Source organism: Anser brachyrhynchus (genome assembly GCF_964034855.1).
Source record: "Anser brachyrhynchus genome assembly, chromosome: 4".
NCBI classification, from domain to species: domain Eukaryota; kingdom Metazoa; phylum Chordata; class Aves; order Anseriformes; family Anatidae; genus Anser; species Anser brachyrhynchus.
This window is the reverse complement of record NC_137698.1, coordinates 35,706,194-35,732,199: the sequence shown is the minus strand read 5'-3', so window position 1 is coordinate 35,732,199 and position 26,006 is coordinate 35,706,194. Positions and strand designations below refer to the sequence as shown.

General features: G+C 35.6%; 1 protein-coding gene across 1 annotated transcript in view; it reads right to left on the bottom strand.

The window, feature by feature from the left end:
- The window catches only part of TTC29 (tetratricopeptide repeat domain 29), a 208,528-nt gene that overhangs the window by 58,130 nt on the left and 124,392 nt on the right, over positions 1-26,006 (bottom strand). The window contains 3 exon segments of the mRNA XM_080588633.1: positions 3,510-3,601; positions 19,465-19,550; positions 20,444-20,656. Of these exon segments, the coding sequence (XP_080444759.1) occupies positions 3,510-3,601; positions 19,465-19,550; positions 20,444-20,656 (391 nt within the window).

Here is a 26,006-nt window from a genome sequence, read left to right as displayed (position 1 = left end):
GCTAGAACTTCACTTACGCCAACTAGCAGTCACTTGGTACACTTCAACAATCTTTTGAAGGAAGTATTTTTAAAAGCACTACTGCTTGAGATATTTAAAGTATGCTAGACGAATTACTGAAACACTTTATCCTGCACAAGACCTGATAACATGATAAACAGGTCTTTCCTACTCAAATAACTAATATTTTATAGTTCCTTCAAAAATCTACATGTTATTTTATACAGCCATATACTTTCTATCTCCTTAGACATCACCTTTCTAAATGCATAAAATGCAATTTCCTATAGATATAGTCATTCATGATCCCACAGAACAGTTATGATGACTTCAGCAGAAGAGATTACATATCTACAGCAACTCATTTTCCAGTTTCATGCTAAAATGCCCTATGAGATTTTTACCCCTATTAGACTTTTATGAAAATATGCACCTTTTATAGGATTGCTCATGTGATTGAATTGGATGTATAAATCATTTGTCCACAAGAAGTCATTACCATGGTGGACACTGGCAGAATAAGTCAAGAACATGATGCTATTATGTCAGATTTTTCCCTGGAAAATGACATGCCTAAATGCACATGATAAAGATTTTCAGTTTCCCATGGTCTGTGGAAACATCTGCAGCAAAGATTTCAAAAAAAATCCAAAGACATAGACAATTTCTGAGCCATCATGGAGGGCTTTCTCCAACATGTCACAGTCATCTCTTTTTTGTAAAGGCATTATCACTCAAATTTAAAATGATTTGCACAAGTTTAGTCTAGATCAGGTTAAAAAAAAAAAAAGAAAAAACAAGTAAAAAGTGATCTAGCTGAGTCTGGAGACTGTGTCACCAACAGTAATTATTCATGCATTCATCCAATATTTTCTAAACTTGCCAGAAATTGACTCGTTTGCTATATATCAGACAAATAAATATCTAAAAGTTTAGTAGGAAGGTAAACAGAAACTTGTATATTTAAATAATAATTTAAAAGCCTCTCTTTATTTTTATTATTATTTTTTTCATTACATTAAACTGTTTTTTACACCCTCTCCTGCTCCAAGCAGTAAGGAAGAACAAACGAACTGGACCCGCACAATGTTGTTTATGAAAACTTCTGCTGCTGAGTTTTGAAAAGTAAGTTTGTCCGGAAAAAAGGTCATATTGGTTTACAGAAAGTTTTCTATTAGGGAGCATTACACAGCAAAAAGGAATTCATCTAGAAGGACTGCTTAAGAGAAAGATAACAGAGTCACAGAATATTTAAGGTTGGAAGGGATCTCTGGATATCATCAAGTCCATCTACTTGGCTCAGAGCAGAGTCAAATAGAGGAGGACTGTGTCCTGTGGGGTTTTGAGTAATTTTTGAAGGATGGGGACTACACAACCTCTCTAGGCCACCTGTTTCACCATTCACCCTCACAGTAATTTTTTTTTTTTGTGCTTAAACATAATCTCATGTATTTCAATTCATGCCCATTGCCTTTTGTCCTGTCACTGAGCGACATGGAGAAGAGTCTGGCTCTGCCTTCTTTACTGCTGCCTGAGAGATACTGGTAAGATCCCCCCTGAGCCTTCTCTCAGCCTCTCCTTTGAGGACAGATGCTCCAGTCCTTTTAACATCTCTGCAGCCCTTTGCTGGACTTACTCCACCATGTCTATGCCTCTCTTGTACTGGGAGACAGAACGGACACAGTGCTCCTGAAGTGGCCTCACCAGTGCTGAGCAGAAGTGCAGGATCACCTCCCTTGACTGGCAATGCTCTGCCTAATGCAGCCCAGGCTACTTTTGCCATGAGTGGGCATTGCTGGCTCATGGACTACTTGTCCACCAGGAAAACCAGGTCCTTCTCTGCCAAGCTCCTTTCCACCCAGTCAGCCCACAGCCTGTACTGGTGCCTGGGGTATTCCTCCCCAGGTGCAGGACTTTGCATTTCCCTTTCCTGAATTTCATGAGACGCCAGTCAGCCCTTTTCTGTAGCCTGGAGAGATCCCTCTGGATGGCAGCACAACCACCCAGCATATCAGCCTCTCCTGCCCAATTTTGTATCATCTGCAAACATGCTGAGGGTGCACTTGGTCACATCATCCAGGTCATTGACAAAAATATTATTCAGTACTGGTGTTAGTATTGATTTCTAGGATCAACCACTTGTGTTTGGCCTCTCACTGGGCTTTATGCTAAATAAATGTAGGTGCTCTTATTCCAGAATACCTAAATCAGAGAGGAAATTAATACACACAGTTATCTGTGTGTATACATACAGAGGACAGTATGTCCTCTTGGCTACCTTAGGCAACCCTCTACCCAGACTCCTGCTTTTTGTAAATACAAGGAACTCATGAATAGTTCTGAGAGCTCTGACACCTAACTTTTACTGTTTCAATGTACCATGGGAGCCAAATACGTAAAGTCACTCATTGCAACTGCTGGTGTCCCACAATACTTCTTACTCAGTTAAGCTTGTCAGTTCTGAAAATTGGACATGGTCTTCTAGGTCTGTTTTGCAGCTTTTTCAACATCTTATCCTGTGTGCTTATTTAGGACGCTCAGAATATGAACAGCCATGAACCGTGTATCATAGAGATGAAATGAGCTGATTGTGGCTGATCCCTATATGCACTGAAAGGTCAACGCTCCGCACAATGAATTAAATCTGGTGGCAAGTCCTCCTCTATAAACAATTTGCTACTTTCTATCATGTGTCATATGCACTGAAGTCCACAAACATGTGATTAGTCAAGGATAAACTGCAACTTTCCCTTTAACATCTTTTTTTTCTGATGTCATATGATAATTGCGTTATACTGCTTTATGTCAAAATTATTTGTGTAAGAACTTAGAGTAGTTACAAAATAATTCACCTGGAAGAAGTTTTTAATGCCAAATGCTGAAATGAAAACAAAGACAAGCATCTTTTATGGCACTAAGGAACGTGGTTTAGTCATGGGACTCAGTAGGTCAGGCTGATGGTTGAACTCGGTGATATTGAAGGTCTTTTCCAACCTAGATGATTCCACAGTTCTATGATTCTGTCTTATTTGCAACAAATATATGTGTAGTTAAACATGCACTAAACAGAAATGCCTTCACAGAAAAAGTGAGGTAGAACAGTAAATGGAAATTTACAGAAGTCTGGAAAGATTACACTGGGGCACCTACTTAAGCATGCTATGTTCTTAAAGTTTTTCTTTTTTAACCTGGAAAGTATGTCTAGATTTCTATTTTTCAGCAAGATCTACCCCAAACTTGTGAGAAAAAAATGAAAAAAGCTCTCAAAATACAGAAATAATAAAAAAAAGCATATTACAGTTTATAGGTAAAGAAAAGCTTTGGATCATACACTTAAAAAAATTGTACCAGCTTAAAATAACTTTCGATGAAAGGGTCACTTACTGCAAGAAGGGCACTGCTTAAAATTTAAGCAGTCAGTAATGGGAAGCGACAGACCTCTAACAATTTAAGCCTTTCACAGTTGAATGAATCTGCCCTGACAGCCAGACAAGGATATGCTAACCTACCTTACGAGGATCTTGGCTATCATTTCATATGCTCTTCCTAGGCCAGAAGAATCACACAGTGCTGTGAATATTTTTACAGAGGTGTTCAAAATCTGTGAAGCAGGAAAATAAAACTCAATAAATACAATGCTAAGCATTTCCACATTTTTTTTCCAATCTCTGTGTCCACATGAAAAACAAAATTAAAATTTTTCCATCTACGCTTTCTTTTTTAATTAATCGTACTAAGACTAGGTTTTTGATCATTATTCATAGTTGTTTGAAACTATGTAATAATTACAAATTAAAAAGATAAAAATTGCATTTAAATCCCTACATTTTGGTGCTTTGCAAAAACCAGAGATATTTCCTAATTCACGATATAAATTTCCTTATCCATAATTTAAAAGATTTCAAGAGGCTGTTTTTATGAATTTCTATGAATCAATACCTTAAGACTATGTCCTCTGCATTCATAGTTGTAGCAAAATACACTGAAATACAATTTAATATTATTTTTCTTTCTTTAAAGTGTCACTATGAGAACTTTTTTTAGTACAATTCAGATGCATAAGAATTGAATAAATTATAGGTTACACATTTAAACCAGATTGGCTTAAAATATTGTAGATAATTTTGTTATACTTATGACTAATTATTCATGCACACTAGCGATCTGTTAGTATTTGTTGTGAATATACTCTCTTATCATGATCTCTCCCATAACTGAAGGCTTACAGCTGCTGCATAAAAACATATGATCTTAATTTAATTTAACACTGACGTCACCTATATTGCATAATTTCTCTTTTCATCCTTTCTTTTTCCAATGGTGATGAAGGGAGAATGCATATAAAATTAAATCATATTCTTTCCTTCTTCCCTTTTTGTTGCTTAACCCAACCTATTACACACATGAGAACACAGGAAATCTCCAAAGACTATCTATGGAAATCCTTTTTGCACATTTCCAAGAAAGGAGTAGTGAATGTCATTTACCAGCTTTGAAGGGGGATGGGAGATGCACGGGGACATATGACAGTATCCCGCATGCCCCAAGATGCCTATTTATGCTGAGGTAAAAGATAGGGCACTTTCTATTAAGACTGCATTCGCTGTCATTGGCAAAGTGCACGGCTCAAAAGAAGACATCTTGCATGCACTAACCCTATGGATGTCACCATTTCTACTATTGTTTCCATTACTCAGATTTCCTAGCTCTTCAAAGTCTTACTACGCATAGGTGTATCGCCAGACAAGGCTCTTATATTTAGTTAATTAAACCCTGTGTTTACAAAAAACGTGACTTACTAATATACAACAGACTACTTATCTTCCCTCAAGTACTTTCTTATCAGCGTTGTGTTCGATGTACATCAGCATTGCATCCTATACTTGAAGGTCATTGTCAATTGAGTTATCGATGAATGATATGACAAAGAGAGTGAAGGCACTACTATTAGGAACTTGTCATATCAGTTCAGACCTCGCCCTAAACTGAATGCATACACAAAGTTGTGAAGGCCTGCCATCTGTCCTTCTGATAATCCAGGCTGATAAAAGCAACGTGCAAGTGCCCAAGAAACCATTCTTAGTTCTGCATTTAGCTCAGAGGACCTGCAACAAGTGTTGTAGTACCATGCTCATATCAGAAAGCCTGCCATCAGAGTATCAGGTTTCAAAAATTGTATATACTGGACTGAAAATCACCTCTATATCAAACTGGCCTCCACAATATTAAACTAGGCCACAGGGCCTCCAGTGGTTAAAATCCAGCACTGAAAGGTTACTTAGGTGCCCAAGGCTTAGGCTACTACACTGTTTTTTCTATCAAAGATAACATGAAACCTAAAAAGTACTGACAAAAAAAACACAAGCCATAGCCAGAGCAGCTGAAACAAAAAGTTGGTTTACTACATCTCTGCAACAGCTGCTAAAAAGAAGTAAATAAATAAATAAGCAAACTCACTCATTCATATTAATGAATAACACCCATTTTGGTCCCAGCCTACTACTACTACTACACAAATTTGACATTTCATTATTAACAACGATGAAATAAAAATAATTAAATAATCTATATGAAAGGGAGGAAATCTGGACAGATTACAATAGAAAATGTACTCTTTATGTCTTCATTGCAAATAACTCCTCCAGCTTCAGGTAGTAGGTAGGGACACAGAAAGGGACACATTCTTGGTGGATGGTAGCTGTTTAGTGCTAGTGCCTTGCAGGCTATACTCACTCAGTATCCACTTATACGGAGGATGTGAAAAGGGGCCTCATCATCTATGGTGCATGCCTCACCTTCAGCACCCAGGATAGAAAAAGAAGTAGAGCAGGATAAAACAGTGGATTAACACGTTAGCATTAGAGGACTTAACCCAAAACCTCTTGTACTTACAGTACAATTTTAATTTTAATTCAGAACAAAAAATTATAGAATTTGCATGCTGGCAAATCAAGGGGAATTGATGCAATGATCTCTGCCAGAATCTGTAAACAGCCTGAAAACACCAAATGGACACGAAAATATCCCACTTTATTTTCATGGGATATTAACAACCAGTCCAACTATCTGGGTTCCTATGAATACCATATAAGAAAAGACATGCTTGTGGCAAGAGAGTTCAGAGTGGGCATGGCTGGGCCATTCACCTGTTAGTTCTCTGACAAGTGGATAAATACTGGGAACACTGACTGTTTGGATCTATTGGAATTTATATGCTTCCATGAAAAGTTGTTCGGCATTTAGATGTAAGTATAGCTCAGAAACAGGTCCTGAAAATATATATATATATTCTTGCCAATCTGTGCAGAGGACAGTAACATCCAAAGAAGAGGTGGAATGTCAATAATTAATGTTGAAAACTCCTACACATATGTGCACAGTGCATATGCAGTTTTACTGCATTTGTGGTCTTAGGAATACAGCTGTCATTACACAAAAAAGATGGAAAAACTGATTCAGAACAAGAATCTACTTGTTAAAGGAACATGCTTCTGCTCCAGTGTTACACAGTAAATATTGTGCATTAAAATGTCATCATGGTAATTTTCCTCCTGGTAAGGAAATGCAAATAAAAATATAGAACATTGTGTAAAGAAATACTGAATGGGACTACATAAAAATCTGTACTATTAACATATATTTAAAGAGTGGGTTTGGGTATTACACAAATCTGGCTGAAAGTCAGACAGTTTGCAGAGATTTAGAGTTACTGAAGGGAAGATTTATTTATTTATAATCTACCAAGAGTTTTGAGGAAAGAAGCTGTTGTAATAGTTTTATCCTGATGATGCTAGGCTCGCCCTGTTATAAAATTTCCATACTGTTTCAAAGAGAGCTTGATGCTCCTACAAACCAGTGGGAAAAGATCACAGTATACATACAGTTGAACAGATTATAATAATGTATGTTTTGACTTCAAAAAAAAAAAAAGGTAAGTAACAAAAATGATAAAAGCTGCACTGATTACGGTCACAAATTATATTTTTGGCTCTATGTGGCCAAGCATAAGAACTGTCTCAAATTTCCTACTTTTGTATGTCCACAATGGAAACATGGGTTAAAAAAATAAAGTGAAAATCAAACTCAAATACAAAAATGAACGCTGGGTTTCAAGTACTTGTTCTCATTCATGCAGGATTTGGGAAAGTGGCAGAATGAAGACTTCAACTTTGCCTTGCATGTTACAGATAACTCTTCTAAATGCCATCCACTATTATTTTGGCATATACAGGCAAAGGGGGGGGAGAGGAGGGAATAATTTTTATCACTTCAAAAAAAAGGAAATTGAAAAATCAAAAATAATTCTTGTTTTGCTTAGCACCAAAAGCTGGATATGGGTGCATCTGGAAGGAGGACAGCTACTATAGAAGCAGCTATTTGTTTACAAAAACAACCCTCTTCCTTTGCAAGTCTATTGTGGCTACAATTTGTTATAGCAGAGAAATAAAGGAAAGTAACAAGCTCTGCTTAAATCCTCAAACTAGAACCTGTTTGTGGCACAGCTCTTGCACTAATTCTCTGGGAAGTAGTGAATTTCACGTTTGCCTCCTCTGCCAAGAAAAATATCAGTCAGATCTCAAACCTAAATTTCCTTCTCAGTTATCTCAGTATTATGCTAGTGTGACCCTCCTGCAGTTATGCCATTAGCATAAGACAGAATCACAGAATCATCTAGGTTGGAAGAGACCTCTAAGATCACCGAGTCCAACCTCTGACCTAACACTAACAAGTCCTCCACTAAACCATATCACTAAGCTGTACATCTAAACGTCTTTTAAAGACATCCAGGGACATACACCAACCCCTCCCCAAAATCTCACCTTTAATTTTTCATTGTTGTCACACCTATAGCCCTTTTATATATACATAAATATACAAGCACACACCTCATTGGCATATACTGAGGACTCAAAAAATGGGATGTAGACTTTGCTAAATCTTGATATGTACATCTGGGGATAATGGATGAAAGAGTAAAAATCGAAGGTATGAATTTATGTTGAATAAAGAATGTCTATCCAAGTCAACACAAGATTAATGTTCCTACCAGTATTTTATCATTTTGGTAAAATACATTACTCTGACAAAAATGTGATGGGATGATATTGATTTATAATACTGTAACTTTAAAAACCGCAAAAACATAGTTCTGCTCTCAGCTTTGCACTTGATATTGTTGTCAAACTTTATTGGAAATACATTTATTTTGATTTCTGAAAATCTGTGTTTAGCCATTTCACAGCTGGTGAGCAGTAAAGATGCTTCTGCCTCATTTACAGATCTTGAACACGAATCAGACAATCAACCGCACCATTAGTCAGAGAGATCACTAGCTAATGATTTCTGACAGGCACTGCAATAACAGGCCAGGGCCCAGCCTGGGTAGCAGCACCTGACAGTAATATTTCTGGAGCCAGCAAGAGGTGTTGGTAGACAGACAATGCAATCGAGTGAGACTCCTGGCCTCATACCACTTAGTACCTCTTACGTACTTTCAGAAAAAAACACATTGCCCTAACTGTCACTAAATAATCTTTTCCATATAGTCCAGTGAAAATAAAAGACAATAGAGCTGTATGCTTGGCATTTTGCGGTTTCATGAACTCCTTTCCTTAGCTCCCCCAAAATGCATATTTGAAAATACAGTGAGGATTTTTAAACAGCTCATGCTGCAATTCTGACACTTCATCCACTCTAGATCAACAGAAAAATCAATCAGAGGTTCTGTCCCGGAGTTGCCCTCTGTATCTTTTGTATTATCCTGAATTCACTACAGAGTGAATCTGCCAAGCTTTTGGAGGCTGAAGTACCTACACAACAGAGAGATAACATGTACATTCATTCAGTTGCAGCTTCTTTTATGAACCCCACTTATAAGGAGGTTCCATAAGACACGAAAGTAGTCTGCAGGAAAACGACTTCAGCTTTAATTTCTTCTTCATATTTCTAAGGTTTCCTCCTGAAACTGCCATTTTTTTTATTTTTTTTCTACGCAAGAGACTTCCATTGCACATGGAGCTATAGGGCATTTTATTTATAAAAGAATACTAACACAATTTTTTGGATTTCTTTCCCCCAGTTTTCTGAAGCTAAGTTTCCTGCTTTTTAATCAGTTTACCCTTAATGTACTCAATTGGATTATGTTTTGATACCAGTGCAGTCTTCATCGCCACGTTTCAAGTGGTGAACATGCCCGTGGCTATCCTGAGTAAGGTCAAAGACTTTCACAATACAAATCCAGATGTATCCTTATTTTGGAAAAAACAGTATGAGGAAGGTTGAACAGCAATAAGAAAATTTTATTGTTCATTTAATGTATTGATTATAGCAGAGTCTGCTCATCCCAGGAAAATAATACACCAACGTCATCTGAATGGCAGGCCTCACCTTGCTAAACACTGAATGTATTCAGGTGCAGAGAGCACCCAGAAACAGTACACTAGACTGTCTGCATGCTCACAGTTAAGGGATACTAAAACTGAATGCCATGCTGAGAAAAGGGGGAGTAATCCCTGAGTTGGCATTCTTCTTCTCCCTATAGCGTAGGCTTTTTGCTAGGACACAGCTATTACTAAGGTGTTGCTTGGAGGACACGCTCCTGGAGAATTAATTGCTCTATCCACTCCTCTTCCCTCCCATTACACTTGGCCATCAAGTGTAATATTTACCCTGGTGCTCTACAAAGTTGCACAGCAATACATGCCTCAAGTTACTTATGGCTATATCTGCTTGATGGATTACAGCCCTGGGGAGGTTAATGTTTCACTAATTTCTTAACAGTCTATCAGGATAAGATCTAGGGTTCTAGGTCTGTATCAAGTATGTTTGTACACTTAACATAATATTCAGAGAACAGATGTTTTGCTTCAGTTCTGAATGGATGATATGTAAATACAAGCAACTCATTAAAAAACTTCATTTCCACAGAACCATTTCAAGCTTCTGTTGACTTCCATGAGGTCAGAAGTTCACCCTCAGTGCTATGTTTTGCTGCACAGGAAACTTTAAAACCGTGAAATGTACAGACGATTGAATAAACGTTAACTTTTGTCCTCATCTTTCTTATTTCTTCTGTATTACTGTTGTTGACTCTGGCCTTCTGTACCCCTTATAGTGGTATTAATTCTGATTCCTTTTATCTACGACTTTGTAGGAATGTAGTCATCATCTTACTATTTACTATACTTCACCACATAGTTTTATTAAAATAATAACAATAATAATAATAATAAATCAGCCATGTCCTTTAGAGTAAAAACCTACTCAAACCTCAAACCCAGGTATTCTCATTTATTATTATTGTACAATTTGAAGCCTTTACTGCAAGAGACATTATTCTAGTAAAGGTTGTTGCAATCTTTATTTAGTCCTGGAATGTAATGTTTTTCCAAACCAGCCATTGTTGGCATATTTCTTCAAAATAAAGCATGGCTTAACAGTCTGGAGTGAAGAAGCTTCATCTGTTACCCTTTAACAGCAATATAAGAGGAAAAAACAGTTTATGTATCCTTTCCATCCTGACAGATGTGACAATAGCTGGAAACACTATGCCTGCCAAGAGCTTTTATCAAGTATGTTATAACAACTAGTAATAAGTGTAAATAATAAATGGCTACGATCTTATGGGAAACGGTGGCAATACTAAACAATTTTTGGTACTTGCTGATGGGAGTCTGCTAGTCTTGGAATTCCCTGGCTTCCCAGTAGAGTTTTGGCTTGATAATAAACAACAGTTTAATACTTTATCTAATCCCAGCCAGGAGGTAAGTTCAACAGCAAGCTTTTGCAGATGTTCACATCCAATAATCTATCCATAATTGATGAAACAGGGAGGTCAGATGTAATGGTTGCTACTATTCCAGCAACAAATAAATGGTTATTGACAAAACAAGCCAGTGTGGCGCTGAGTGCTGAGCAGTGACAAGCATGAAACAGTGCTGAGACAGAGGTAGTGATGTGAATACAGCCCTTCATCTTGAGAATTCCTCAATATGATGTGTGGCATGAGGGCCACTCTGACACATAAGCAGATGGAGGTGACTTGTAAAGGAAAAATGAGATTCTGCAAGCACATAAAAGACAAAGGCAGAAGCGGAGAAAGAAATGAGAAAGGGGTGGACAAGACTGGATATTTGGGTAAGTGCAACTATATGAATTGTTCAGAAATGTTTTTGTATTAGCAGAACTGTGATCCAGATGTCTGGACTGCTTTTATCATGCTGCTGTGCCTACATGAATGCACCTGGCTGTCAGATTGCTGTAGCCTCCTAAGACCTTAATAACCGTACTGTATGCATGTGCATGCTTCAATGCTCATTACTTCTTAGACAAAGTACCTATAAATATCCTCCTTCATGCTTATTAATATCTAGTCCATTCGTGAATTAATATTTTTAATTGCAAAAAGTTTTCCTAGATAAAAGCAAACATACAAACCCTTAGATTTGCATAGCACAATGGAAAAATATTAGAGAAACTAGGAAGGTATGCAAAATATGTAAGTCAGCTAATTTTTTTTTCTGCATATGTATATAGAAGTCATGCAAAAGTTCTCATTCAGCTGAAAACCTCATATTCTTTAAATTTTAACCCATGTGAGAAATGTAGTAAAAGAATTAATAGACTGTTTTTATTGACTGAATAAAACTTGAGTCATTTACATGCAAATAGTCACTTGAAATCTTTTGCATCCATTTCAGTGCTAAAAGATAGTATTTTTACAATGTTTACTGTGTAATATTCTAATATGAAAAAGAGCAGAATGAAATGGTGGCCATTATTGCTATATGTAGTCATAAAAAGATTTCAGACAGAAATATTTTAAATATTAATATTACTAAAATCACTTAAAGCACCAAGGAATGTTAAATCGATTTATTTAGAAGTACAATTTATTTCACACTTTGCTACCAATTCTTTTGATCAGCTCTGAAATAATACATAAGCTGAAAGCAAAACAGCAAAGCAAATTGCTTCTAGCAACAAAGCTGCAAGCTTTAGGTTTTAAAGTGGCACACTTCAGTGTTTTAACATCTCAGGTTATTTATCTATCAAAGGGTAAGTCTGAAATTCTTCAAAATCAGATGACTGAATTGAGACCTCCTCTTCTCCAACCTAGCCATCAATGGTTCTGATCAAGCAAAGATGTTAAGCATTTGCTTACACCTGAATATCAGTCATCTTGTTGAAGTCAACAGGAATAACCGTATTGAAATTTAAAAATGCACTTAATAAGTAACTTGCTGTAGCTTGAACTATACCAACGTGAGAAACCAATTTAATTTAAAAAGCCTTACTTTATAGAATTTTTAAAAGCCTGTTCATTTGAACTAAACTATACAAAGGAAAATAAAGCCTCTCAGATGATGAATGTATTTGTATTTAAGAACTGAAATTCCCAAGTTTGTACAGTGTGGGTGCCAATGCTCCATTTCTCAAAACATATAAAAGGCCTGACTTCTCTAAGTAAATTATCTAATAGAATGAAAAATTTCTTTTTCAGAAAGAGTTTTTCAGCCATTTACTGCAGCTCTAGTTATAATACGTGTAAATTCTCTAATCAACATACTACTGACAGTTCTTAAGATCTTTCACACTATTGTTTCTCAGATCATATACAGCACTTAGATGTGTTGTAACTATCTTTTTCCCTCAATTATATGCAGCATTTAGGTTCTTAAGTTTAACACACCTAAGCTAGAAATCCAGTATAGTCTAAAGTCGATGAAGTAAATAACCTCTATAACATCTCTATAAAGTACAATTGTACTGCTTTGTCTTTTCTTTCTCTAGCCTGTGGGAATGAAACAGATGGAAACTTGTATATCATCATTTATTTATTTACTTTATTAGATAATGTAGAAAAAAAGTTTTAACATTTTAAGTAGAAAATATCTGCCTTAATCCTGTATTTTAAGTCATGGAAAGCAGCAGTTAGAGTTTTAGGAAAAAAAACTCAACCAGGGTAAATAGACTAATTGTAACCCTATATCTCATAAAACAGACACTGCATAGTTGTGGGCACAATTTGGCTCCTACCTTGCCTGGGAAAGCAAAAGGAAGAGCTATCTCCACTGGCCACATCCAGCACAGAGTACTGTTCCATCCCGTTAGCTATGCCAAAGAGGTAGGGGTAGAGCAAAGGCTCCACTTATCCGCCATGACTGCCAACTGCTCTGCCTTCAATGCCTTGGTGAAAAATTAATGTAAAGATATTATTCCCTTGCAGAGCAGTTTGAGGAGATTTTATAGTTTTGTCCTCAATGTTTGAGCATGCTCAGCATGTCAGAGCTAAGCAAACCTCCAGTAAGTGACATTTTGCTTCTTTTGAGTTCAGACATAATAGCTAGCTACAACGTTATGGAAATGATTGGAGTATTATGAATAGTTCTCTTGATCTTAGGATAATATCTATGATTACTATTTACTTGCTTCGACACTAATATTCTCATTAATGTCGCACACCAGCCCCCTCCAGTTTTTCTGCTAACTCACACAGTGTATGCACACATGCTTGGACACAGGTGCACATGTGTGTAAGTTAATTAAAAAAATCTTCATCTCATAATAGATGTCCTGGGTCAAAATCGTACAAAAAAATAGAGTTCTAAGTTTGGCAAATGTCTCAACTTCTAAATTCAGGATGTTTAATATGTATATTTTAAACAATGCTACCTTAGAAATACACATAAAACCAGCAACTTTCATACCATTTTGGAAATAAAAACACACAAATCGAACAATGTCCTCCTCACATAGCCCCAAGAAGTGGGGTTTTAAACTCATATTCAGATTCCTGAAAACACCAGTGGTCACATAGTCCTAAAATTTAGAAAAGGTCTTATAGGTTTATTTAATGGAATGTACGGTCACATCTGCAGCTCACTATCTTCTTGCTCTTTTGGGGTGTATATATGATCATATTTGAAATCGTAGCAGCTGAGATGAAAACCCACACTTCTATTGCGTTTTGGTAGCCTTTGGTAGTCTTACAGAACATGAGACCCCATGAAGAGGAAGGCTGATAACAATAAGTCAATATTGCATTTACTTTCACTGTTGCTGTGGCAAGACATGCTAATAATCTGACAATCTTCTGATTGGCTTGTAATGCATGAACTAATAGTTTTGCTTGTTTTACATATTTCATGTTTTCTTGCTCCTCAAACTCTATGATTTTTGTGTAATTTGACTACTGTAATTCTGCAGCAACACTGCATTTAAGACTGCTTTCTCAGAAAGTGTATTATTGTGGTACATTTATCTTGACAAATCTCTAATTTACTGAGGGGAGCTATCCTGATGCCATTAACCAAGCAAAACATAATTTGAACTGCAGGCTCAAAAGGAAAATAATACCATGTTCCAATGCAATTGTAGTGGACACCATATCACCAAGGTGTGAATTTGTGTGGTATACAGAAAAGTACTGAAGGAAAACGAAGTTATTACATCTCAGAACTACTCGGTATTTTTTCCCCTATTTTTAATCAGGTTTTCAAGAAACTGGATCAAATAGGAAAACGATTATCCAAATTAAACCAACAGAAGGTATTCATCCTTCACTAAGAGACGGCTAACTTTCATATCCAAATAATAAAATGAACTTTTCACTTTAAGAATTAAGTGCTAAATTAACAACAAAAAATTGATTGAATGATCAGACATTCACTTCTTCCCTGAAGTTTCAGCTCTTCTTTAGGATTCTCAACTCAGATAATTCCTAATTTCTTACTTCCCTCAGTATTTGAGTCAGTGTATTTTGTCAGGGCAAAGTTCACCACCAGTACCAATTGTTCCTTTTTTTTTTTTTTCCATCCTATCTTCATCAATGCCTAGCAGCAGTGGAACCTCTCAGAAGCAAGAAATTTAATCAGTTGCAAAACTAGCTCACTAATTCCAGACCCTCAAGAAGAAAATCTTTCTCTGTACATAATCCACTATCAGAGTAAAGATCAGTCAGAAGTGCTTACCTTCAAGGCTGACTCAGATTTTTGTCTGGTCTTTTATTCCTTAGATATGAAAAATACAGAATTTATAGACGAGTATAGTTTTAATAACAATTCAAAAACTGCTTCAATAAAAGCAAGGCCTCTAGGAATGTCGACAGCTTTTCTTAAACTTGTATGCTAAATGCCTTTTCAAGCATGTGACCCCATTTGCTAGGCTGAGAAGGTTATACTTCATCAGTAATGGCTAAATATCCACTATAAATGGATAAAGGACAATCTGGCTGATGAAAAAGAGGAAGTTTGAAATAATTTCTATTCAATACTATCTTTTGACATTTTTTCTGAGCCTCCATTTAAGTGTTTCTTTCTGTAGTGAAAAAAGTGAACGCTTAAATCTAAACTCAGTTTTCTATCCAGACACCATCTGCAGAAAAATGTCTTGAAGTTCAGCCTCCTAGCAATGCACTAGAATAGCAAGCAAACCTCAAAGGAATGATGCTCACTATTCTCAGCCACCTTTTACAATGCATGGGAGAAAAGAGGATAACATGCAGTCTACCTTTTTGAGTTCTTTTACTTGCTAAGATCCTCCTTGATGTGCAAATTCATAGAGACATATGGGCATTATCTATATAATTAAATATAACAGATGCAATTAGATAAAATATACTATGTACAATCACTTTAGAATATCTGCATCCCAGATATATTTACTTACACTCTCTCTACTTGCATGAATTAAAACAAAATTTTCAGTTGTTTTGATACAGACTTTTTCAGAAATTAACTTTATGGTCATAAATCACCTCTGATTACTTTAATAGGGTCATTTTGAATGTGAAGATGCCTTTATAAGTTCATAAATTTTCTTGATAATTTTATGCCTGTGGCTTGTATACCATAATTCTGACAATTGATGCACGTGACATTATGTCGTAAATTACCACATTATTTTGGCGTGAGTCTCAGTGCTCAAGAACACCATCTCTATTATTTGAATATGTAACATATCTAAAAGGATACACATATGCAGGATTCAATACCAAAAATGAAAGAACACTTTGAAATAAACAAATGCTCAGAAACGTATGAGAACTGGAATCTTCCTGATAATTTGAGATGCGACTAATTGAAAGAGAAAAAATCCTTGACGCCCAACACTTTAAAGCATTCTTTAGAGTCTAGTGTATATATAAATGTATATAAATCCCATATCATTAGATTTCAATATCTTATGTAAGATTTCAAATGACACAAACGTGTTTCACTTAATACTTCGCTTGTTATTTAAGCATAAAGAAAAACAAACACTAACTTTCACTTTAAAGTTAGTCTAGGTGCAGAACTTTCCCTGACGAAATCTATAATGCTTCAGATAAAATCTATAGTATGAGTACTTTTAATATTTTGTGTCATATTTGGGGGAAAATCCAATAGTCTTGGTGATGATATAAAAAAACAGATGATATAAAAACCATTAGGAACATAGCCCACTGATATTGAACATAATTAGTTCTTAGGCTTTTAAACTTCCACATATTTATGTTTTTACATCTGAGTAGGCCCACTGAAATCAATCAAATATATCAAATAAAATTAAATCAATTTGTACAGATTATACCCCAAATCAAAATTATGTTAGATTATACACCAAATAAAAAAAACAAACAAACAACCTTTCTCCAACAAAAATAGCCCATTCAATACAAAGTGACTGCATATTTTTTATGTAATAGGCTGCAGCTTAATCATTTCAACCTTTAATTACTGCATCAGATAATGAACATTTTGAACATATGCTTCTCCACTCTGGAAGAAGACATGAATGAAACAAGTTTATATGCATGCTATGTGTGTGTGTGTTGGGGGAGGGAGCAGCACGCGGAACAGCAAAAGGAACCAAGTGGCAACAATTGGAGGAAATGGTATCTGTAACAGCTGCTCCTTTCAGATTCCCCTAGAAGGAGACTGCCTGAGGTGGACCACAGCACAAAAGGATAAAGAAGATGAAAACTGATGCAAAGCAGGGAAATAACTGCTGAGACCCCTGAGTCTACACCCGAGTAGTCCCAAGCTGTGTGGCAAGACCTCTTTAGCATGCTACAGAAGCTGGTGATGAACTACATATTACCATGAGGCAAACTGGCTCCTAGCAGTATTGTCTGCATGTTATGTGTAATGATAACCAGTAGTCCTCTGGGAGCAGGATGCAATGATTTCATCTCTGTAAGCATCTGAGCTCCCCTTGGATACAGAGACCATTAAACTGAGAACAGAAGGGTAAATTTTAGGCAATGATTTCTAATTGGAGGGTGAAGACAACTTGTGCTCAACAGTACTGTCAACCACTGATATTTTACTGCTGTCTATATTGATCACTGCTAAGCACAAAAGGAACTAAAATGTTACCCCTTTTTCTTAGTCCCATAATGTACAACATATTTTCTGAATGAAAGTACTTTATTGGTTTCTTATGTAAGATTATTGGAAATGTCGCTATTTTAGAAATCCTTATTTATATTGCAAAATATTGATATTTTCATTACAGGTAAAATACCATTGTATACTCTAATAAAATTTATCTATTTATGTTTTGTACTCTAGAGAATTTCTCTCTCTTTTAATTAAAGCGCATATTGCTTTCAATACCTGTTAACAGTTTTTGTAAGGCTAAAAACAATAGGCACAATCTTTTATGTATACACTTTAAATTAACAGTAGTACATTACAAAATTCAAGGTTCCATAATATTCCTTAAAATAAATATATAAATAAATTCTGTATGTAAAAAAAAAAAAGAAAAAAAGAAAAGAAATGGAACTTCCAAGTGATTACTGTAACTTTTTGGCAGGGGCCATGGGGGAGCAATGTTGGGAAAGGAGTAGCTATAAAATTTAGGGAAAAAGGACCCTGAGGAAACAATGCCAGGGCATCTAATATTTTTGATACTTTCAAGGGTATTTTGATCCCTTTTATAGCACAGGGGCTGTACAGTCTTGTTCATTAATGAATTTATACTGCGAAGAAGAGATCAAATGTGCATGATGGCTTTGTTTAGCCTATTTATTTGTCTTACTGCTCTTCATCATCCACGCAACTTATTCTGACTCTCAGAAACTTAACAAGAATAGTTGATCAGGTAAAAATACCTTCATACTTGTTGGTCAAAAAACAACGCAGATGAAACTCAGCACAAAAACAACTCTATCCTAATCTTTCATACTGTATTTCTTGGGATCAAATATCCTCTCTTTTATTGCTGTTACAACCCTTAGATATAATTTCATAAAACTTTATGCAGACTTCTCATTCTGAGATATTTTCATGTTCAGCTACAGACTCGGACTGAAAGTGATGTGAGAGCAGATCCTCTGGCTTCTTTAAGTAGAAATTTGTTATCTACAACATAAACATTCTACTTTCCAGAATTCATTTGATTTAGAAGAAAAGGCTATCAGCTTTGAAGAATTATATATAAAGATGGTCAAAAACTTTTGGAAAAATCATATCACAATCATTAAAAGCATGTAAGGGCATATTTCAAGAGAAATCTAGAACCCACCCTACACAGCAGAAGCCAAGTAAGCAATCCTTAAACTCACACTCCATTCACTCTATTACTTCTCCTGGTCTCCTTCTGAGAAAGAAATACAACAACAACAACAAAGCTCTCTATAAAACATGCTCATTTATAAAATATCGAGTCACTGCACAGTTAAAGGAACAAACAAAAAAAAGAAATTGTCCAGCTGATTAATTGCAATAATCATGGATAAAACATTCAGACAAATACATTTTCCCACATCTTTCAGTGGGTCATTGAAAACTGAGACCTCTCTGATGACTGGCACGAACAAATCAAGTTGATGCTTATCTTTCTTCACCCACTGACCTAAGATGAACTACAAGAACCCTCCTTCCAGAGTTGTCACATGCAGAATGCTCACTATTTGAATTATCGTGTATGGGAGGCTCAAGGGAAACGTGAACAGGAATTTGAAGTCATGCATCAACAGAAGAGATTACATCAGCACTACAGCTTTTCACACCAAAAGTAATTCATATTTCTCCTACATATTATGAAAAGCTCTACTTGTGGATTGACAGTTTTAATTGTTGCTCACAAATGTGCTGTATCAAACTACTTTCAAAAATTGTTTTTTGTGTGTGTGGGGGGGGGTTGTTTTTAATAAAATCATAGCTAAATTAAACTAGGTACAATTATTTTATGTGTGTAAGAATACAGGAGAGAAAAACTAGTCACATGTAACTTGAGTTGTCAATTTATATTATTTCTACAGAACCACGCCTGGAAACCTAAACTTTGTTCTGGAACTCACTGGAACCAAAGTTGCTTAAGCCACTTGGATGTCTGTCTGCAGAACTAGATACAGTTATAAAAGGTCTGTGAGGCAAGCCTCTCCACACCTTTTCTGCTATACAAAACTCCTAAGATGCCAAGGAGGCAGTGAAAGGCATTGGGAAAATTAAAGCAACTTTAAAATAAACTTACTGATAATGCTGTCTTTTCTTCTCCAGCAAAATGATACGCCAAACTTAAGCAATATGCAGCCTCTCCTTCCATCTTTTTATCACCTCCTGAAGAATAGATTAAAGTTACAGTTACCAGTCCAGTCTTAACAAAATTACATTAGCACAGACAGGTCTTGCACTTTATTAAACAACATGTAGATGTTTATATACTGTAGTATTTCTTTTCCTTTCCCTTACCTTTGCCATTTATATGTTTTTATCTGTCCAAAGCAGAGCTGCTTCTATATAGACAGGTAATTAAAAACAGAGGCTATGGATTTAAACAAAGTTCAACACGAAAGTTCAACAAAATCAGAGAAAATACCTTTCAGTAAGTAATGCAGAACAATCAATTTAATGTGTTGTTCTCTGATCATGAACTGTTTAATAATATAAAATATAAAAATATATGAAAAATTTCCCTCCAGAACATGGGCATCTATTAAAAAACAATTTGTAAACAAAAACAAAGCCTGTAGAAATGAACATCTAAAAACATCTTTTGACAACTAAGTAGTAGTAAGCTGCTGGAAAAAAAAGTCTGGAAGACGGTGTTTATTTTCATTTGCGAGTAATAAATAACTATGTAAAATGAAAAGGCGGATATCCAGCAGATAGTATCACTCAAAAATTGCCAAATCAACAGTGACTGGATAATCAAAAATCTCAACTTCCATCAGTGACCTCACTTTCTGATTATGGGTTCACTGTTTTATACCGTAATATTCTCCCACAATATTGGGTTTTTAGAGATAAAGCTTTTAGGAATCTAAACCATTCTTTGTCGTCAGCAAGATCTTTCTGCTTTAGTGAGATCTGGAAGTGTAATGATAGCAATTGTCTTTGACTTTCAAAGGAAATAATTACTCAGTTGAACACCTGACACTTCCTACTTCAATCTTGGGAAAATCAGGGCATGCACATCAAATAGAGGAACGGGAAAGTTATTCTACACCTACCTTCTTTTGCCATTCTGAAAGCTTTTCTTAGCATTTTGATGGCCTGTTCTTGTTCTTTGTTTTCTAGCATTTTGTCTGCTAGTAATGTATAAATTCTCCAAAGGTGCTCACATGCCAGTGAATTGTAAGTACGGCCTGTCTCATCCTTCCATGTTGAGCCCTCTGTTAATTGATAAAATGCTTCAAAATGCTCAGCAGCCTTCATGACATGACCTGAAAAATGTGATTCATAATTACAATCAGTGTAATCAACATTTTGAAAAGTTATTAGTGTATAATCATTTTATCACTAGAAAGTAAATCGCATCCCGATCATTTCACAGATTTTTCAGAAATCTTCAATGTCTGACTATATCTAAGGTGCTGGAACATACTGCCAAATTTCAGTTAGCAGTAATATTGCAATTTAAACTTTTCACATTTTAAAATAGTTTTTCTTTGTAGATTCAAAATGTTGAAGGTCTATGATCCCAAGGGTATTAAGACAGAATTTTCTAGAAAATACATCCATTATAGATTCATGAAGACAGCCTTTGTGGATCTCAAATTAAAAAAAAATAATAAATAAATCACATGTATGCATAAACAATCACGGCTCAATCTGTTCCTCAAGTTTCCTTTTCCATAAAAGAAACCTGTTGCAATGTGGAAAACAGAGGTATCAAAACTGTGGAAAAGAACCTTTATTTAAATAAATGAATTGATAAAAGACAAAGAAATACAAAGAAATTTATTCAAGGATTATTAGTAGGCCAACTCTTGTGGGTCTATGCTGTAAGATTACTGGAAGGGCATAAACCACTAACACATTAAGTATCGAGCCTGGAGTAATACACTTTAAGGTCTTCAAACGTAAGCTACTCAAACATCTTTAAGGCGAAAGAAAGTTAAATTCACTTGAACATGCAATTAGTTCCTCCCTCCCTTGCTAGCTTCAGCTAGCTTTTTACATGCAGTCTAGGAGATATCCAGGCTTTCTGGACAGTGGAAATTCAAAGCCCCTTGAAAGAATGTATTTTTTTTTTTCCTTATACATAAGGAAACAAGATTAGAGGAAAACTAGTAGAAAGCAGGTAAGCTAAGACCATTAGCATACAAAATACATTCTGGACACAGTACCTTGTTTTACAAAGCATGTTCTATAGCAAGGGAGAATTGTGAAGGTAACCCTTCTTTCATCAATTTATGTGTGTGAGAGAGAGAAGAGAGAGAGAGAGAGAGAGAGAGAGAGAGATGGAGGAGTTATGTCCCATGGATAATCAATATATCAATTATTATTTCTATTAAAAGCTGAAACAGGCAATTAACTAAGTTTGCTTAGATGTTCTTGCAGTTAACACCTCCTCTGAAACATGATCTGTAAGAAATGGATACTGTTTTGCAGACTTTTTACAGTGCTTGCATTCAAAGTACAAAAAGAACTGGTAAAGAATTGAGAACGAAGGATGGAAGAAGGATCCTGTTTTCTATTTGTATGAAAGGAAGGGAGAGAAGTTCAGAGAATGGCCTGATTTAAGCATTGTAAGGCAAAACAAGGCTAGTTCCCCAGGCCTCCAGCCAACCCAACAGTGCTCAAGAGTGAAGTGCCAGTTGAAAGGGAGGACATCCTACAGCCGGCCTTACTCGGTTCCACCACAGCAGAGGACAGGTTTTGAAGAGATGGCCCAAGATATTGGAAAGTCTTACTGCCACAGTAGCTACAAGACCCTGTAAACTGACAGGAAAACATGTATATATTTTTTTCCAAAATATCACATACTTGACATAACACTGAACAAACAGAAATGCAAAGTGAAATTATCATGACCAAAACCAGTTTAGTTTAAGGATTGAGTGCTGGTAGATGGAACAGGAAATGGAGATGCAGATGTGCAAAACCCAAACCACTTTCCATTCTAAAGAGACTTCCAAATTTTATTTGGGTTTCTGCCTATCCAGATAACTTCTTCGGGGAAGTCCAACTCAGAAATCAACAGAATTGCAGTTATCCAAGTTGCTAAACACAGATCTTAGATACTAATTGAAGAAACTGGTATTGGTTTTTTAACAAAGAATGGGAAGATAAGTTTAAGTTTAACAGGTTGATCTAGCATTCTGTCCACTTGGATACTCACAAGGATAAGAGTCCTCCTTGAAATTCTCCCCAAAGTCTACAAACCAACGGATTGTCTTTTCCAAAGGATATAGCCATGCATTTATGTGCTCTAGTTTTACTACACCTGTAAAGGATTCTCTAGAATAAGAGTTTAATTCATGTATAACTCAAAAACTTCTAGTAAGAATGGGAAACAGCAAACAAATAAATGGTATCAACTGGACACAATCTGAAACTGAACAGAGTATCTGAGTTTCTCCTAAGACACTTAAATATAAACTCTTAGACGGACCTTCATGTTAACTACATGTGCATCCCTCAGAACTATTGTTTAGATTGTCAGGATGATCAGATATGGTAATTCCTCTCCGTGCCCCCTCATTTGCAACATCCCCTTGAGAAAGTTTGTCAGTTTGGAAATCGAACTCATATATTCCACGTACCCCATAGTTCTTAAGAGTTGGCCTAACCATAAGATCTCAATGAATGCCAGATCTCAATGAAAACTCTTTAGAGAACAATCCATCTACATCAAGCTTCAAAATACAGAAATAGTATATTCTTTCTGGTAGCACTCAAATGGAACTAAATTAAAATACTTCATTGAACTACCCATAAAGACTGTGAAGTAAAAACCAACACATTCTGTCACAAAAATGCCAAAAAGATGACGACACGGGGAAAAAAAAAAAGCTAATTTAAAAAATATTTGCTAAAACAAGGGAGGGATGGAATTCCTGACCTGAAAGCCCTTACACAGATGGAAATTTGCTGACTGAAGACTCTTTCAAGAAATACTAGCAATTTGCAACATGCGGACCTCTCAAATTTGTGGAAGGTAAAACATTTTAGATATCAAAATTCATTTCTCCATCAAAATCACCTGAAATCCCTTTTTCTCATTGGCAAATGACATACCATACTATTTACTTAATCAATAATATTTATGTGAACCTCAAATGCTTGTGGAAAGATAATGTCTTCAGGGGGATGGCAGGTTTATTTACTCTGATGAGTTGGTTCAGTTGGAATTGCTCTGGCCAGTGCATTCTGATTTTTAAACTCTTAACTATTGTAACTGTTAGGCACAGGCAGAGGTGGATGCTGTCTAAACATTTTGAAAAGCATTTCTGAGAATAAGAAAAAAATAATCTGAGCAGTGACAACACAGAGTTTTAAATGGCTTTTGTTGTCAATTGAAAAAAAAGGCATAAAGAAAACTTAGAAGAAAAACAATGAGTAGGAAACTAATTTGAAATAGTCTGTAGAATTATATCCTTTATATCTCTAAGAATTCAAAGAGAACATCCAAAATTGCTTCTAGGAAATCCATATTTGAAAATTCTACTTGCAAAATCTGACAGAAAGGAGTATAACTATTTCCAGTTAACAACATTAACAGCAATTACATATTTATTCTTCCCACTGCCACACAGAAATTAGCTCAGTGCATACTAAATGGAGCTTGAGAATCCTTGATACCTCTTCCAGCTTTATAAAAGGAATCATAAAGCAGAAATGAAACTCCTACAACATGTACACTACCACTAGTAAAGTGTCATAGTTCAATGGAACTCAGGGCATAACAAAAGAAACCCTATCTGAAATAGTTTAATCATATATGGCAGGTAAACACTGTCATAATATAATTTTGTGAGTAAAGAATCAGTTTTAAACAATTATATCAAAATGATATAATTGACAAAGACATGACTCAGCCAGTAACGTATCAAATTTTGGAAATGATGCTCATCTTCACAGCAACTATGTATGTATGAACAAAGATTTGTGCTATGGCTTTCATTGAACTTAGTTGCTTAGACGTCAAAAAATAGATCTATTCATTCAAACAAAAGAACTCAATGTAATTTTGTAAATACTGAAGAGAAACATTTTCATATTATCTGAAACTTCTTTTATAATTCCTCTTCCAGAAACCTACTCCAAAGTATACATTTGTTATATCAAAATAGATATTTTGGGGAAATTTCAACCAAAATGGTGACTTCTATTTTGCCTTTTTTTTTTTTTGAGTAGAAAGATTGACTAGATATTAACACAAATGGGTTTAAATGTGAAGCTGCCATAAAAGCAGGCACATAAATGTAATTCTCCCAGCCGCTATTTTGATGCACATTTTTGATTCCATGAATATTTTATGAAATGGCCCAAACTAAAGCCATATAACATTCCTGCATTACTGATGCTTGCGCCCGTAAGCTACAAACATTAGAGGCATGATTGAGTGCATTAAAATGAACTCATTCAGCAGTGCATTGATTACTTGAAGGAGGGAAGAAAAAAAAAAAGAGTTACTCCCACTTAAGAAAACAGCACACAAACCTGAAGTTTTCAGTATAGAAATTAAAGATAGCAGATTTGAATAATATGGTATTGAATAAATAAATTCAGTGCAAAACTGTCTAGAGTTCTTTATACACAATTCTGACATTAATTAGGTGAGATGTTAATTAGGTCCACAGATCGCTTCCAGTAGTGAACAGGTAATTTAAAATGTCACAATCTGCAAAATGCAGTGACTGACCTGTTCTAGCTCCATGCCTCAGCAGTACTCAGAGCACCTAATGATTTCCTTTTCTACCAGCTTGTACAATTACCAATGAAAATAATGCCACAGAAACAATTGCATAAAAAAGTGACAGGCCTGTTAGGTACATTTCTTCAACAGCACTGGTGTATGCAGAAAGCACATTTAATTCTGAATTGTAGACATTTGTTGAGGACTTTAGAAAACATTCCACTTCAGCTTAAAACAACAACCAAAAGGAACAATAAAGCTTTACATATATATTGCAGTATATTTTAGTCTAGAAGTAAGACATCTTTTGTAATCATTTCTTTCAACCATACTGTGTGGACATAAAATCCGCTTGAAGCAACAGATAATGGTAGCAAAAAGAAAAGGAAAAAAACGTTATTACCATTTAAAAAGATACAGGTTTACATTTCATTTTAACTGCGTGAACTATTTGTATTATTTTTATTTCCAACATTCAGTTACGATAACTATGCTAGCACTATTCAGGCTGAAATAGTTAAAAATCTTGCAGTTTCCAATGTAAGCCACTATCTACAGAGTTTATAAGTCTTCAACACGCACTGGGCGGTCAAACAAAAAACTCACAATAACCAGAAAAGCAAGTTCTCATTCAGTAAATAGCTGAACCACCCTGGACTCCTGAAGTCAAGTTAATTGTACGGAAGTCACTGGAACTGATCTTAGATGCAAACCCCAAGTTTATATAGCAATCTGCAACAGCAAGACAAAATTATGAAAAAGATTTAGGATAAAACTTTTCTCTTCCATAGTTCTGCAAGGTCCCTCTAAAACACAACTGATCATCAGATATAAATTAAGGAGAGCACTTTTAAGATAAACAGTTATTGTCATCTACTATACAGGAGTTGACAACATTGTTTAGAAAGATGCCACAGAGATTTTTAGCA